The sequence below is a fragment of the Planococcus citri genome, chromosome 5 (genome assembly GCF_950023065.1).
Source record: "Planococcus citri chromosome 5, ihPlaCitr1.1, whole genome shotgun sequence".
Classification (NCBI taxonomy): domain Eukaryota; kingdom Metazoa; phylum Arthropoda; class Insecta; order Hemiptera; family Pseudococcidae; genus Planococcus; species Planococcus citri.
Window position 1 is genome coordinate 40,885,335 of NC_088681.1, and position 18,405 is coordinate 40,903,739.

An 18,405-nucleotide genomic window follows, 5' to 3' on the forward strand; every position below is an offset into this window, starting at 1 on the left:
GCCCCTTCAAATGTCATAAATCAAGTACGCGTAAATGTTAAAAGTTAGCTTTTAATTGTTGCCAAGTATATTCGCACTGCTACGAGTAAAAAGCATCTCTCAGGTGGAACCTAAAACCGTGTCGAGTTAATAAAGCAACTTCTCTGTCTCGCACCTACACTCTACAGCTTTATACATGTAGGAGGCGGTTTTTTCACTCTGTCGCTCGTTTACATAGTTTATGCAAATATACTGGCGCTCTCTGACGAGTGAATTGCTACTTGAAATAATTCGGCATTTCGGCGTGAACTTTTTCCATCATCATGCTGGAGATACATATAGTTCTTCCAGCTAGATTACCCTACAAACATTCATTGATGATGTTATCCAAACTTCATTTTTTCAAAAATATCAGAAAATAAATCGATACAAGAAAGACCTTTTGGTCACTCACCCATGCGATTTTACTTATTTTTTTACAAGAGCATGAGGAATCATATAGATGTAACTCAAAAAATATAGGTACTGAAAATGAGAAAATCATTAAATAATAGGGGCTGCGGCGAATCTTTTTCGTATTTCTGTCAACATCAGACGAAAATAGATTCATGCTTTGGTTCTAGTACAAGTTCTGGATTATTTGCAGGTCTCTTGTGATCAATATATATTGTGTTTCTTTAAGATTTTCATAATTTTTATGTGGTCGCTATGTCGCTAAAAGCCGCGAAAAGTCGCGATTTTGAAAATAAGTCACTAAAGTCGCGAAAAGGTCGCGCTTTTCGCCAAAAATACCAAAAAGTCGCGAAAAATTGTCCCGATTTTAATTTTTTAAAACTTTTTGTATTATTATTCAATGTTAATGCTACTGCCAAATTAGCATTTTAAATAATCATAAAAATTCAAAATTTCAAAAGCTTTCGCCCACGCTTCGCTCGGGCATATTATTTCATTTTCTTTAGCCAAAAGTTGAGTCTTGATGATAGAAAAATTGACTTCTCACATCAAAAATGACATTTTTTCACTTCTGGAGAATTGTGAATTTTTATTTTACCAGTGCTTTTGCCCTCAGTTGGCTCGGTTCGTACGGGCCATGTATGTGTATTTTTAGAAATACCTATTGTAATCTTTTGGAAATTATTGTTAGATTGCTGGAGGAGCAGGAACCGTCGCGTCGAGGGGGGGGAGAGGAGAGTTTAACCCGAACTCCCTCATTCTGGAGGGTCCGACAAAAAAAGGGCCCGTGATGGAAGAAAAACGTGTTTTTTTACTTTTCAAAAGTCAAATTTTCGAAAGCTTTTGCCCTCGCTTCGCTCGGGCTTGTTTAGTTTTCTTTTCTTTTTACACATCGAAATTTCTGAAAAAATATCATTCAACTTTCAAAGTTTCAAAGTGCATGAATGAACTTCTCGCTTAAACAAAAATAAAAATTAGTGGTTGAAATGACTAGAAAAAGAACAATCGAAGAAATTGAAATTTTAGAACTGAAGAAAGTTAAGTAGATGGAAAAGGAAAAAGAAAAGCTCGAAAATTTGGATGACTATTTATTTATTTATTTATTTATTAAGAGCCATTTACAGCAACTTAGGCTAGGGGCCCTATATTAAGACAAACTTATGATTAGGGTATATACATATCTAGAAATAAAGTCACAATCAGTACAAAAAAATGGGCTACCTGGGTTTTTAAATTTTAAATTTTTTTATCTAATTTAGTAGAGTAAAGAAATTTAATGACATTGTCTATATGAGTGGGGTCATCAGAAAGGAGGACTTGAAGTTGGTTGGAATTTAGAAGTCTGGAGCGTTCATTTTGGTAGGAAGGACAGTCTATTAGTAGATGAGCAATGTTTAAAGGGATGTTGCATTCTGGGCACGAAGGGGGAGGCTGTTTGAGGAATATGAATTGGTGAGTAAGAAGAGAGTGACCAGTTCTGAGTCTGGTGAGAAGAACTTCAGATCTACGCTGAAGTTGTTCAGAAGTTTTCCACAAAGATGTAGTGTTTTTTATTCTTTTTAGTTTATTTGAGCTAGGGATTAGAGACCATGAAAATTGAAACACTTCATGCATTAAAGTTTTTGAATGGAGCTTTAGGTCTGATAGAGGGATTGGAATGTTGGCAAGGGGGAGGTGCAGGTGTGCTTGCTTAGCTATTTTATCAGCCAACTCATTACCATGAATCTGGGAGTGTGAAGGTATCCAGCATAGTATGGGTGTGCTATTTTGGAAGAGTTGCAGGAGTTCAATAATTTCAAGTGATATAGGATGTGAATATTTTGACCTATAGTTTTTTATTGATAAAAGAGCTGATAGTGAGTCAGTAAAAACTGTAACTTTATTTAATGAAAAATCAAGGGAATATGTTATTGCAGATTTAATTGCATATAATTCAGCAGTGAGAATGGTGCAAAGGGAGGGGAGAGCAATGGGAATAGAGATATCATCATGAATGATAGCACATCCAGTGAATTGTTTAGTTTTTGAGCCATCCGTATATATGTGACTGTATTCTTTATACTTGTCAAGAAGAAGAAGAAAATGTCTTTTAAGTATGATGGGGTTGGTGAGATTTTTATTAAATTCTGTCAAAGATAGGTCAATGATAGGGTTAAAAGATTGCCAAGGTGGGGTAGGGTTTACTAGCAAATGGTGTATTTTGATGTTATTTTCTTCTACTTGTTGTAGAAAAGATTGGAATTTTACAGATAGTGAATGCATAGGAATCATATATTCCAACTTCAAGTTGAAATCTGGGTTTGATTTTATGTTCAAGTATGTTGATGTAGAAATGTACTGTCTACGTATGTCAAGTGGACATTCAGAAGCATCATTGAGGAGACTTACTGTGGGGGTAGTTCTAAATGCTCCAGTGGAAATCCGTACAGCTATATTTTGGATAGTGTTTAGCCTGCTAAGGCGATTTTCAGGAGCATAGGTATAGATAGAGCATCCATAATCTAAAACTGGTCTGATGAGTGTGTGGTATAGTTTGAGTAAGGTATGACGATCAGAGCCATAAGAGGTGTGTGAAAGTTTCTTAAGTAGGTTCATTTTTTTGAAGCATTTAGATCGGATTTCTTCTATATGAGAGGACCAGGAGAGATTATTGTCAAAGTTAATACCTAAGTATTTGATAGTGTTGAGGGTTGGAATTTGAGTATTGTTGAAGTGTATGTTTAGTTCATGAGTACAATTATTTCGTTTGCAAATATGTAGGGCAGCTGATTTGGAATGAGAAAATTTTAAACCATTTTGTTGTGACCATGATAGCAGCTGGTCTGTGGCTTGTTGTAGTAGAGATTCGCCAAGTTCTATGTCATTACAAGATAGAGAAATGTTGAGGTCATCAGCAAATAAAGCTTTTTTGATTGGAGAGGGAATTGCTTCAGTGAGGTCATTAATTCCTACAATGAATAGAGTTGGGCTTAACACAGCACCCTGAGGAACTCCATTGACAAGAGAGTATTCATCAGAGATTTCACTTGAGATTTTAACTCTGAAGTGTCTATCTTTTAAAAAGTTGGCTATAGAGTGCAGTAAGTTACCTTGGATGTTCCATGAGTGTAAAGTTTTAATAATTTTAAACTTCCAAATAGTATCAAAGGCATGACTAATGTCATAGAAAACTGATAGGAAATGAGTTTTATTCTTTCTAGACTTGTTGATTTCAGAGTTAATGAAGGCTAACTGATGAAAAGTTGATCTAGAGGAGCGGAAACCACATTGAGATGGGGATAGTTTTTTGGTTGATTCAAGGATCCATAAAAGGCGCCTGTTTATAATTCTTTCAAATAGTTTACAGAGGTTGGAAGTTAGAGAGATTGGGCGATAGCTGTTGATATCAAATGGGTTTTTATCTGGTTTCAAGAGAGGTAGAACTATTGCAGTTTTCCAGCAATTTGGAAAAGAATGAGATGTCCACATTTGATTGAAAATTTCCAATAGTAAGAGGGTCACATTTTCTGGTGCATTTTTGATGAATTGTAAGTGAATTAAATCAGCACCTGGGGCCGAGTTTCTAGCTGAAGAAAGAGCTGTGTTAAATTCTTCAATGCTAATGGGGGAATTATAAGGTTCATTTGTAGCATCATCAATATGAAGAGTAGGTTCATTGTTTAGTTTAAAATTGAGGAAGTTCTGGTCAAGAGCTTCATCACTAGAGGTTTTAGCAAACATCTGGGCAAAAGCATTAGCAATGGTGTTGGGATCATAGATAGTGCAATTGTCTACTTTAATACATTTTGGAGAGGGGTTGAAATTTTTGGAGCCAAGTTTTTTAATAGCTGACCATAGTTTACTAATTGGAGTTTTATAATTAATATTTGAGATAAAATTCCTCCAGGAGGATTTCTTTGCTTGCTTTATAATGTATTGAGCCTTAGCTCTTAGTCTGCGGTAGTTAATGAGGTTGGTTTCAGAAGGATAATTTTTCAATAGTTTCAAGGCTTTCCTACGATTTCGAATGGCTAAGGCACATTCTTCAGTCCACCAGGGGACACTTTTTCGTTTGAATGGATGGATTTTTGGAATTGAAAGTTCAGCAAAGTGTAGAATATATTTGCAAAAATTGTCAATAATAATATTTATGTCTTGACTGAGGTCAATATTAGGGAAATTTAGGCATAGCTCTTTGAAAGCTGACCAGTTTGCTTTCTTAAAATCCCATTTAGAAGATGGGTTTTCATTGTGGTTGTTTGGAAGTGAAGAATTATTATATTGAATGAGTTGTGGTACATGATCACTGCCTGACAGATCATCATTATAAAATACTTGAAGAGAGTCACACAGAGATGAGGAGCCTAGAATCATGTCAATTGTAGACCAAGAATTATGAGATGGGCTGAAATGAGTAGGCTGGTCAATATTAAAAAGGGCTATGTTATCTTTATCCAGGATTTGTTCTAATATTTTACCTTTACTATTTGAGTAGATGCTTCCCCAAAGGGGGCTATGGCAGTTCAGATCACCAGTGATGAGAAAGGGAGAAGGTAACTGTTCTATGATTGAGTCAATTTCTTCCTTTTGTACAGATAAACTTGGTGGTAGGTAGACACAGCATAGAGATAATGATTTTTTACCAAAGTGTAATGAAACTGCAAGAGCTTGTAAGGAAGTTTGAAGTTGAATTTGAGAGTGATTTATGGAATTTTTTACTGACAAAAGTACACCACCATGGGCGCGATCCATTTGATCTAATTCTTTTCTATAAGTGGAATAATTTTTAATAAAAAATTTTTGATTTTGGCGCAAATTAGTTTCTTGAAGAAGGATTACAGCAGGGTCATTTTGTTTTAAAAGAATTTGAAAGTTTTCATATTTTGAGTATATGCCATTGCAGTTCCAGTTCAAAAAATTTAGGGTCATCAGATCTTAATTTCCACCTACAAGCTACATCTACATAACAATAAATCAGACATGAACATTTATCTAAGACATAAAAATATAGAGATAAATAAACAAGTAAAGATTTGTAAATTATAGAAATTAGAGATCATCATCTGCTGAAGAGTCATCTTGAGGTCCAGGAGATGCATTGGGTTGAAGTTTTTTCTTGAGTTTTGTAAATCTGACTTTCATAGTACGAGTGTCTAAAAGCTGATAGTTTTCTTCTAGAATATTGATGATACCTTGGATATCGTTGGTAAATTCGTTGACCACAGGAATGGGAGATTCTTTACCTTTTACCATGTCCATCAGAAGGCTGAAGTTTGCAAAGTTTATAGGATACTTTTCTTTGTTGATCTCAAAATTACTTTTTATAGGTTTCAATAGCTCTTTGATTGATATAGGTGTCAAAGAGTCATTCATCTCATTTTTGGATTTTTTAGGTATTGGACTTTTAGGTTTAGTTTGGTCATTATGATGGTTTTCTTCTTTAAGCTGGTTATCATTCTTATGATGTTGGAAGTTGGATGTCTCACTAGTGATGCTGCTGATGTCTGAATCAGTGGGAAGTGGTCTTTTCTTTGGAGAGGTTTCTGGAGAAAAGATTTCTGTCATATCGATGTCATTTTGTATAACTGGAGTGGAAATTGTTGCATTTGGTTGCTCTGGTACTCCAGTTTGGATAAATTTGTCATCAGGTTGGCTAGCTGAAGAATTTTTGGTAAGGTCAATGACTCCATCTGTAGCTGTTGGTTTGAGGTTTTGAATAATACCTTGGTTATCATGGTTGTATGTGCATTGCTTTGATGAGTGACCTAACTCGTGACATATGAAGCATTTTATTTTAGAATCATTGAAAAATATCCGATATTGGTCATCCTCGAAATTTATAACTGTTGTAGTAGGGAGCTTGTCCGCGGATTCTTCAGTTACGAATATGGATCTACGTTCTGAAAGAATTGATCGTAGGCTTTCCTTCATTGTGAGATGTTGAAATTTGATATTTGTTGTAGGTATGACTCCGAGACCAGTAATTGTATCCAAAACAACTGAATGAGGAACATGTGGTGGAATATTTGATATAATGATTTTCTTGTTGTTTGTTACATAAGGTCTGGCTTGTAGTTTCTGTCTGTCAATTTCCAAAGTGCCACCACTGTTGAAGAATTCTTGAACAACACTTTTGGATTTCAGATACATTCGGACACGTTTATCGGATATAACCCCACAGTGTAAGATGTTCTCAACACCAATTTGAATTGATAATTTTTCAGCATAATAAGATGCATCAGTACCTGGTACATGAGGGAAGATGATTGCTTGATCTTTCTTGGGAAACATCTCAGATTGGACAGCAGATGCAAAAGATTTTGTTGTGGTACCTGGTCTGTAGTCAGAACCAGTGGTTTTGTTATCAGGTGGAGACATTGTAGATAAAAATGTTTTAATCCGGCTCAGACGAGCTGAGACCGGAGTGTAGAGAACTTATAACACGATGCACCAGTTATCTACAAATATCAATGCGCAAACGATAAGATAAACAGCAAAACATGCGTAAATAGACGAAACCGAGCTCAACTTATGTAACAGTTAACGCAGCAAAACACGTCCGACTAGGTACACGTCTGATCTAAACTCTACTATTTATGTCACATGGAAACTATTGAAAGTTGTCCAAACCTCCCCCCTCCCACCACCCAATAAGTACGAACTTTATTAGAACCCAATTTTTTTCGTTAGAAAATAGGGGGGGGGGGGGTACTGAAAAAAAGTCGCGAAAAAAGGTCGCGAAAAGTCGCTATTTTTGAAAATTAAATTTTGGTAGACACCCTGTTGATTATTTTATTAATTTATGAATCAATTCGTTCGCGAAGGAATCAATTATACGAATCGATTCGTTTGCGAATGATTCACAAAAAATTATTCAATTCGTTCGCGAATGATGCACCAAACATTAATTAAATGAATCGATTCGTTCGCGAACGAGTCACTTATACATTCAATTCATTCGCGAATAATTCAATGAAAATTATTCAATTGAATCAATTCGTTCGCGAATGATTCACCAACAATTATCAATTCTTTCGCGAATGATTCACCAAAAACTGATCAATTCGTTGCCGAATGATTCACCAAAAATTAATCATATGAATCGATTTGTTCGCGAACGAGTCACTTATACGAATCGATTCGTTCGCGAATGATTCACCAAAAAATATTAAATTCGTTCGTGAAGGATTCGCCAAAAATTATTCAATTCGTTCGGGAATGATTCACTAAAAATTGTTCAATTGAATCAATTCGTTCGCGAATGATTCACCAACAATAAAATTAATCAAATTCCTTGCCGAATAATTCGCCAAAAATTAATTAAATGAATCGATTCGTTCGCGAACGAGTCACTTATACGAATCAATTCGCTTACAAAATGATTCACAAAAAGTTATTCAATCGAATCAATTGGTGGGCAAATGATTCACCAAAAATTATTCAATTCGTTCGCGAATGATTCACCAACAATTCATCAATTCGTTGCCGAATGATTCACCAAAAATTAATTAAATGAATCGATTCGTTAGTGAACGAGTTACTTATACGAATGAATTCGTTCGCGAATGATTCACTAAAAATTATAAATTTGATTCAATTCGTTGGCGAATGATTCAAGTACCAAAAATTATTCATAATCAATTCGTTGCAGAATGATTCACCAAAAATTAATTAAATGATTCGATTTATTCGCAAACGAGTCAATTTATACGAATCAATAGGTTGGCGAATGATGCACCACAAATTACCTATTCAATTCGTTGCTGAATGATTCACCAAAATTTATTCCATTCGTTCGCAAAAGATTCACCAATTATTCAATTTTTTGCGAATGATTCACTAACCATTAATCAATTCGTTCGTGAATCATTTACTAAAAATTGATCATTTCGTTCGCGAATGATTCACTAAAAATAATTTAATTCGTTCGTGAGTGATTCACCAAAAATTAATTAAATGATCGATTCGTTCGCGAACGAGTCACTTATACAAATCAATTCGTTCGCGAATGATTCACCTAGAAATCAATGAATTTATTCAATCGCCGTTTGGCCAGCCGTTTGTGAATGATTCGATTCGATTTGCTTGTAAACAGATCAATTCCTATACAACAGTTTCACAAAAACTGAATCAATTCGTTCACGAGTCATTCACTTGAAAATTGCATCAATTCGTCATCGAAAGAAAAACAGGGACATGTCGATATATTCTTGGTCTAGGAGATGTACATACATACGCCTTAGAAGAGTACCTAAATTAATTGATCCGTTTGCGAATGATTCACCAAGAAATCAATCAATTTATTTAATCACCAATCGTTCGTAAATGATTCGATTCGATTGTAAACAGATCAATTTGTATGCAAATGTTTCGCTAAAAGTGAATCAATTCGTTTGTAAGAAAAGGCAGTCTTCTCATGCATTTGCGTTTGTGTTTTTTGAAAATGGCGAAGATTACCAAAAATTTGGCACCACTGTATAAAAGTGATTTTGGATTTTGATGGAAAGGATCTGGGTTGACACCGAATCTCAAATATCGTCTTTTGGAACTGGATCATTTCTCCTAAATAATACAGGTTGGGAAGCTAGAGCGAAAACTCAAAAAAATTTTGAAAACACCCCCTCCTTTGCGGACCTATATTTTTCCCCCTCTGGCGGCACTTCCTGAGCTAAAATCTTTTCTGTCTGACTTTCAACTCAAAATGAAAGTCTCTAGGTAGTGGATTTAGTCAAGAATCTCTGACATTCTTTTCGCAATCCACCCAATAAACCTACTAGTTTATTATCTAAGCCTATTTGCAATATTTTCATATTTTGATTTTCAATAAAAATGCATAAATATGTGCAAACCACTTCAAATGTAGGTGCCGTGACTACTTTTTTCTTTACCCACTTTGGTAACTCAATCGTATTTACTCTTACAAAGACCGTGAAACCCCACAAATTAACCACTCCCCACCTCAACTGACCCCACAACTCCCACAAGCCCACATCATTCTAAATTCGTTCATCGAATAGTTTTTCCTGTTTCAAACAAAATGCCAAATTTGGAAATCGGTCCAACCTGAAACAGGACCACATACTGTAGCAAACAACAACCAACTATAATACACCAAAGACCTGCAACTAACCGCAACCACCAAACCAACCATAAACAAACACAGGTTAACTGTACCTATACGACAATACACTACAAAGTTTACTATAGGATGAGGAAAACACTCTGGCAGGCACATATCGATTACCGAAAAAAAAAGACGAAAAAAATCTAGCCAAAAAGAAAAGCCAGTCTACACGTATTACATACATGCTCGACCATCGTTCACTATTACAATGAAAACTCAGATAAAACACGCTCCTTTAGTGTGGAGAGTTTAGCAGAAAAGTTGAGCTTATTTTTTCGGGGCCAAGACGAACCCGGACGTTAATCCGACAATGTATTTTCAAAGGATTTACCGCGTTATTCTGCTTTTTCCTGCGATTGCATACGTATACTACACGAGGCTTATGTATACTCGAGTTAGGTAGTTCAACTTATGAGATAACAATATTGCGTCATCGAGACTGTTAACGCAGCTCAGGCGAGAAAAAGAGGACATGGCGAATGCATAAAAATTATCCACAACAATCCGTAGTAATCCGATTTAATAACGGGGTTGTGTTATTACAGTACAAGTCTCGATTCATAATGGCGCGCCGATACGTTGAGAATAAGAAATGAACTCGAGTCGATAAAGAAAATAAAAATTGCGGTCGAGCAAATGGTCGCGTACTTGAAGCATTCTATCGTAAACACCGTATTAAAATTCTCGCCGTATAAAAATGTAAAACAGTCGGCTATAATAATAATAAAAAAAAGAGTAATTTGTAAATAGCTTCGTTCGCGTGGTTACTCTTTATTTTAAAAAATCTCGTCGTCGACCTAAGAGATCAACGACTTTTGAACCGACCAACACAGCCTTTATACATTTTCGACAATGTAAAAAAAGTATCGATTCTACGGCGTTGTTTCCTCAAAGGGACACATCCGCGTACATTTTATGAGCTATTTTCATCGTTATGCGTATCTAAAGGGGGGTTACCCATGCAGACGATGAAGGCCACCCTGTAAAAGACGGGAGGGGGGGAGCTTTCCACCAACATTTTTGCGATTGGGAAACGTGTGGTTAAAAATTCGTTCATTCTTGTCTTACGAGAGTATGTGTAGCTCAACAACAACGTTATCATTTCAAAATGTCAAAAATGTTTTTACTAACGTGATATGCGAGCAAAGTGCCACGATCAAAGCTCGAATTTGTTATTCGTTTGGCAAGCGTGGGTGGGTATTTTTTTCGATGATTTTTTTTTGAACGAATTTACATAGAAAAAGTTGAACTATTACTACAGTAGGTATAACTTTTAAAACGAAATTTTGTCGTGTGTTTGAGGAACGAATTGATTTTTTACTCTTTTAGGAACCCTTTTTTTTTTCTAAAGTCAATCAAATTCAAAAGCATCGCTAATTTGAGCATGAAAGTTTGCGATATCTCTCGAATTAACATCGACCTCGCACCTTTCGTGCGGAAAATTCGACCAAAACAAAGCACAACAGCTTTCCGGTATACTTTTACACTTTCCAGTTAACGTACTTCTACCTACTATGATATGGCTTGGCATCGTCGCATGTTATTTGATTTGAAAATATATACGAAAATTGGCTATTTTTTCGCCATTAACGGCGGTGAAATTTTTTCACCATTCTGTTCTGTCACAAGATAACACATTTTATGGTTTACGTGCTTCGGTACATTTTAACGCGTTTTAAACACATTCGCGGAATAAATTCGCCTTCGCGTTATAATTTATTCGCCACTTAAAAGTTGCTGAAAAATTATGTGCAGAAAATTTCACCTCGAATGTAGCAAGCTATATACCTACACCTATACCTGCTACAATTCGCACATAGAATTAATATACTACACCACGACGTGGCGAGCTTTTCTAATGGCACGTCACCACATCGCGTGCTCTTATTTTGACGAAGAATATACCTACCTACTAACTCAGAACAGTGGTATATAAAGAGAGAAAGACTCGGGTATGGCGACAAAGGGTAGGTAGCATTTCAACACCTTGCAAATTACCTCTTCATTAATTTCACCGACACCCTGTATGAATGTACCGAGCTTAATTAATTATTTCATTTTATACCAAGAAAAGTTCACTTTAAATATCATTCTTAATTAGGCCCGATCGTTGAATGCCGATAAGAATGGCGCGCTTTTTGCGGCCGAGCCGCCGAAAATTATCATCAAACATGACAAACAGAAGCCAGACAGATTCGAATGTTGTATTATGCTCGTATTTCGTTTCGTTTGGTTGGTCGGGCACACCAACCGAGTTGCCACGATGGCCTTTTCAAAATATACCCCTTTTGTTTGACGTCGACGGTGTTTTTTTCTCTCTTTATATCGTTTATTTCCCTGCTACCCTGCTCTTGTGCTATTCTGTGGTATTTCATTTTAAAACGATATCGAGTTTCGGATTTCAAAATGCCGGAAAATACTGCACTCGGTGGATCGGTAGTTGGTAGTCGGTACGCAAAAAGCACGCATTTCACCGCAAAATAACCGGGTCACAGAGATATACACTTGGAATTGTGATTCCGGTCCACTATATACTATAAAAAGTGTATAAACGAGACAAGAAATTATCATTATAACTTGACTTCTCTGGCATGTTTTCAAGCCTCGACCATGTTTTCTTATTAATGAAGTTATCGCGTGGTTTAAATGGCTAGTAAAGGGTGTGTTTTTATGCAGATGGTCGAAAAAATGAAACGGCCCTGTCACCTCTTTTTCCTTACTCGAAAGCGAACATTTGGTCATTTTTTTAACTTTTTTTTTTCAAATATAAGATTATGATTTATAAAAAAACGTACGATCAGAATACAAGAGACGTCTGTATGAAAGAGAAATTGAAAACACAAGAATACGATCTCCCTCTCTACCTCCCATGAATATTTCAAGCCATCTAGTTCCTTAACTCATGTCACTCATGTGTACGTATGCCACATTTTGAAAAAAAAATCAAATCATTGGACAACATTTTTTTTAAAATTATTGTTTTTGAAATTTTCGAAACCCATCAATCAAATTTCTAGCAGCTCGTCTGCATATTTTTCTGAAATAATTGAATTAGAAATTACGTATTTAAATTTTCACTACGGTTCTGAGTACCTAATATTTTATAGGTACCTACCTTTTAATGACATTAAAACACTACTGAACAGTGCTAGCCTTGCTAGGGTAAGTAGATATATCTACATATATATTTGTAGTATGTACCTATGTATTTATGTTCCTGTTATAACATCATAACGTCGATAAGCAATTACTAAGTACCTACATTAGGTGCATTTACTATCATTTACAATGTAAGTACTTGCACATGTATCTGATTACGAGTATGTACATAGGTACTATGTACTCGTGTAAATTTTACACAGAGCTGCTAATTTCCCTTTTTGAAGCATCTCGCAAATGGTTACCTTTAATTTACTCCCCCTCGATAACATAACATGTGATTCCCATGTAATGTAACTTTGAATTACCTAACCCTACCAATGGATTGTTTTTCGTGTAGTAATTTTCGTAGTAGAAACTAGAATGAAGCGATTTTGGAATTGAAATTAAAGCACTTCAAATCTTACAATTGAGATATCAGGTGGTGATGGAATATCGAAATATTTTCTCATGTATGGTATATTGGTATACCTACATATAATAATTAGCGATACAAGAACCCTCATTTCGATAATTATCAATAACTTTTCTGGTAGCCGGGGGGGTGGGGGTGGGGGAGAGGAAACATTTTTCTACACCATCTACAATTGAAATAAATACTTAATGAAAAAAAAGTAACACAAACACAAATAGGTACTTCAGAACAGTTTGAAACTACTCGTACGTGTATCATCAATTGACTCGAGAGGTCAAAAATAATTAATCAATTCTTCGTTCGTGAATGATTCACCAAAAATTAAGTACCTAAGTGAATTGATTCGTTCGCGAACGAGTCACTTATACGAACCAATTCGTTCGTGAATGATTCACCAACAATTAATCAATTCGTTGCCGAATGATTCAGCAAAAATTATTCAATTCGTTCGTGAACGATTCACCAGATGAGTAAATGAACCGATTCGTTCGCAAACGAGTCACTTATACGGATCAATCCGTTCGCGAATGTTCACCAAAAATTATTTAATTCGTTCGCGAATGATTCACTAAAAATTCTGAAAATTCAATTCGTTCGTGAACGATTCACCAAAAATTGAGTAAATGAATCGATTCGTTCGCAAATGAGTCACTTATACGGATCAATCCGTTCGCGAATGATTCACTAAAAATTCTGAAAATTCAATTCGTTCGCGAATGATTCACTAAAAATTCTGAACATTCAATTCGTTTGCGAATGATTCACTAAATATTCTGAAAATTTAATTCGTTCGCGAATGATTCACCAACAATTAATCAATTAGTTGCCAAATGATTCACCGGAAGTTATTCAATTTGTTCGTGAACAATTCACCAAAAATTAAGCGAATGAATTGATTTGTCCGCGAATGAGTCACTTATACAAATCAATTCGTTCGTGAAGGATTCACCAAAAATTATTCAATTCGTTTGCGAATGATTCACTAAAAATGTATAATTTCGTTCGTGAATGATTCATCAAAAATCAAGTAAATGAATCTATTCGTTCGCAAACGAATCACTTATACGAATCAATTCGTTCGCGAATGATTCACCAAGAATTAGGTAAATGAATCGATTCGTTCGCGAATGTTCGCCAAAAATTATTCAATTCGTTTGCGAATGATTCATTAAAAAATCAATTCGTTCGTGAATGATTCACCAAAAATTATTCAATTCGTTGACGAATGATTTACTAAAAATTGATCATTTCGTTCGCGAATGATTCATCAACTATTAATCTCAATCAATTCGTTCGCGAATGATTCACCAAAAATTAGGTAAATGAATCGATTCGTTCGTGAATGATTCACCAAAAATTATTCATTTCGTTCGCGAATGATTCACTAAAAATTTATCATTTCGTTCGCGAATGATTCATCAACTATTAATCTCAATCAAAAAATCTTGTTTTTTTTTTTTACTAAAATAACTATCAAAAAGTCCTACTTTTCATTAAAACTGCCAACGTACTGTGGGCTTAAAAATTCTCTGGTCAAATTTTTGATCCTCCAAATTACTCCCAAGAATTACCTACCCGCTACGAAATTTGTAAAAGCAGCAATTTGTCCAATTTGACTATTTTTTTCGACTAAGAAATTGTAATAGATCTTCTGGGTATAGTGGGTACAGGTACAGTATAAAAATTATGTACAAACGCATGGTAAGTTGAGGAAAATAGGTTTGAAATGTGCTAAAATGTGAAAAACCAGTACATTAATTTTCAACATTTTGCTGCTGTATTGATTTTTTTTGGCTCTCTCGTTTCCTGAAGGCTCCAGAATGACTTGAAACAGCCGAATCTGAACTGGAGACGGGGATTTGTTTTAGACCAGTAATATGGGCAAATTTTGAAAATTTCCTCGGAAACAGAAAACTTTTGATTTTTTGACTGTTTTTGTTACAAAAAAAAAACTGGTCAAGAAACACTTGAGATGTCTACCTTAGAATCGGCTTATATGTGGATGAACTCGTTAAACAGGTCGAGTATATAAGGCATAACTCAGCTTTTAGCTGCCTAAGGAGCAAATTCAAAATTCTGGAGAAATCGAAAATCACGCCGGAGGCTCAGAATGGCTTGAATCAATGAAATTCAGATGAAGAGGGGGGGGCTAATATTAGTGTACCATAAAGCACATTCAACATTGAAAAATGAAAGGAGATTATGAGTAACCAAGTTGTAATGTACTCGTATACCTAATCGATAATAATAACAATAATCAAATAAGATTATGGTTACTTATTAGGACAGGAAAACAGTGCAGATTACAATTTTTGGATCGTCATCTTATGCTTTACTCTTCAAATGGGGCAAAATTTCAATACGATAGGTGCCCTCTTACTTCTGCTATCACAAATGAGTGCAGGAAAGGAACAAACGTCTAGTAGGCCTTTTCGGGCTTGGTCGCAAATGGGTGCATCTTGCATTGAAATATACTTATGAATAAAAATGATTATTTTCCCCCCTGTCTTCATCCTATTGTGGTTCGCAAATGGGTTGCTTTTCGGTTGTCAAGTCCCCTATTTATGGTTCGCAAGCAGGAACCGGCCAAATCACCTTCTTGAGCTGAAAAAATTTCTTGATATTTTTCAACTCAATATGACGTTTTCCACTAACTTTGGTCAAAATCGTTCAATTTTTTTTTCTTTAATCTGGCTTAATTAAAATTCATGTTGATTTCGTAAAAATTTCATTCCAAGACAGTGTTGAATTTTGAAGCGAAATGAAAAAAAAAATGAAATCTTTGCGGTGGAGAGTTTTTGTTCGAGTGCTTCAACGATTCTGGGTAGTGGGTAGACGACGTTATCAACCTCTTCAGTTTTAATATGCATTTAGTAATTTATTCCTTAGCCTGATGTATATTCACGATTTAACGCACCTTTGCGTACCAGAATCAAGATAAGATGCTAAATAGCGCGTATTATTCAAGTATTTCCCCATCATCACAATGGGACAATGACCGAGAGAATGGTAAAATTTACTAAACTTCTCTCTCTCTCACAATGAGTTTGTCTATACAAACAGGGATAAATTTCGTTATCTCATTATTCGTTCAAATATCACAATAGCCAGTGTTAGCGGGTACAATATGAATAATACCGCGAATAGAGATATAGAGATGTTGGGTAGGTACACGAAGGCGGAATTCGCATTCGTAGAGGTACGAGTATAAACCGTCGATAAACGTTGTTCGCCAGATTACTCGCGACGGATAAAATTAAATGTAAACATTGTTAGCAGGATTTGGATATAACGAGTTTAATGTTGATTTGTACGTGTTAAGTGCCGCATCAATACACGTGGTATATCTTACTTTCTTGGCAGAATGGGTTTTCAAACTCTATACGTGAAGTAATAATTGAAATTTTATCGCGACATAACGATACTAATACACATAAATAACTCGCGGCGACATCTTTCAACTTCTTTGAAATTCAAATTTGTGATTTATGCGGACGATTTTCGTATATACGCGTATACAATTTAAAGCTGAGGATGGCACGACTACTCGTATATTCGAGCTGATAAAAATTCTATACGGGGTGAATGCTTGAAAATTTACTACATTTTTCCGCCCCTTCTTCAGCTCCTTTCCACTTTGGCTCGTTTTACCCCGTCGTAGATGGGGTTTTTTGGTGTTATGCTTTAAATAAGTATATGTATTTTTTCGCTAAGAGGGTTGAAAATTTCGTGACTGCGACCAACAGTCGGATAAAATTTCGTTAATATAGGCGTTTTATTGGATGGGATATTGCCGCCATGCAGCGACCTTTTCTTAGATGTATTTTTTAGTCACACAGATACCATGGATATGGTTATCGAACCATGTATAGTTTTTATCGAACGTAGTACTATGTTTTTTTTTGCGGTCGTGTATTCGTATTGTACGTACACTCGATTCGAGAAAGATATAAAAGAAAATTGCTTCCAATATCTGAGTCAGATTTCACCTCGAATGTACAATGTGGTCTCGTGTAACGTGTATTTGGACACTTTAACGCGTTGTACAGAGTGGAACGTAAATTCTGCTTGGCCCAGATTTTCTTATGGGAAAAAATTGGAGGGAAAAAGATGGTTGTGCTGGTCTTGTTTCCTGTGATTGGGGTTCTACATGCAGAGAGTCCAATTCTAAAGCAAAGGGTCATTTTTTCTTGATAATTTTTGACCTTGAAACCGATTTCATATAATTTTATGAACAAAGACAAAAATGGAGATAGGGAGGGGGTATTCTAGATGAAGTTCTGAGAAAAATCTTATAATTTTTTATTTTTTGTAACCGAACAAAGATTTACGAGTCATCCTGTAGGTACATATATATAGGTGGATACCTTAAATTCAAACTAGCATAGCTTTATTCATCCGAATTTGAATGACCGTACCAACTATGACTTTTTATTTTCGTTCGTATACGATTCCATATACTTACTTATTTTACCAAAACTCCCACAATCAAGAACATGATTTTAACAAAAATGGCACCAAAATACGTGGGTAGTCAGGTTCTTGTAAAATTTGGCAATTTATTTCAAAGCTATATTGGCTGATAAGTGCTATCTGCGTTATGTTTCAAATAAATTAAATTTTTCCCAAAACGCGAAAATGCTCTCGAATCGCCTCGAGCTGAATAATCTCGCGAGTAAAATTCATCTCGATGGAGAAAAAAAACTCGAGCCAGAAATTTAGCAGGAAAAATGAAAAAGTTTGGTTTGCTGCGGCTACAATAAGGTCATCGAGAAGATGAAAGTGTGGCCTCTCGCGGGAGACTATTTTAATTTGTATGCCTTGAAAAAAATAAGGGGGGGGGGGTGAAAGTAATCAACGATATTTTTATCTTCTTTAAACAACACTGTCTTTGTAGTTTGTACTCGTACTATCGATGAAGTGCTATTTAATAACGAAAGTTTTGTCTTTTTTTGCTTCTTCTTTACAGATAAAGCTCCTTCTGAAGCTACATTCTATGGCAAGGAATACGTCGAGTATAATCTTCAAGGAGCTGAAAACGAAGCAACCAGCACTACTCAAGAAGTGATCAGCTTTAGCTTCAGGACGAAATACTCGAACGGATTTTTATTTCATTCGGGTAAGTGCCTATATAGCTATAGTGACCCTATCGACACGTGTAAACTTTGAAAAATCTCGACTCGAGCTATAGGATAAGAGCGAGTGTTTTTTTTTTCAAATTCGAATTTATGATTGTGGACATCGAGTGTTGTCATAGAAACGTTTTTCGCGAGGCTGGGTGTGCAGAAATGCGATA

At 35.6% G+C, this 18,405-nt stretch overlaps 1 protein-coding gene across 2 annotated transcripts in view; it reads left to right on the forward strand.

The window, feature by feature from the left end:
- The window catches only part of Nrx-1 (Neurexin 1), a 154,469-nt gene that overhangs the window by 104,585 nt on the left and 31,479 nt on the right, over nucleotides 1-18,405 (forward strand). For both annotated transcript variants that reach the window (XM_065368954.1, XM_065368955.1), the window contains exon 3: nucleotides 18,079-18,228. In XM_065368954.1, the coding sequence (XP_065225026.1) occupies nucleotides 18,079-18,228 (150 nt within the window). The remainder of the gene's footprint in view (nucleotides 1-18,078; nucleotides 18,229-18,405) is intronic.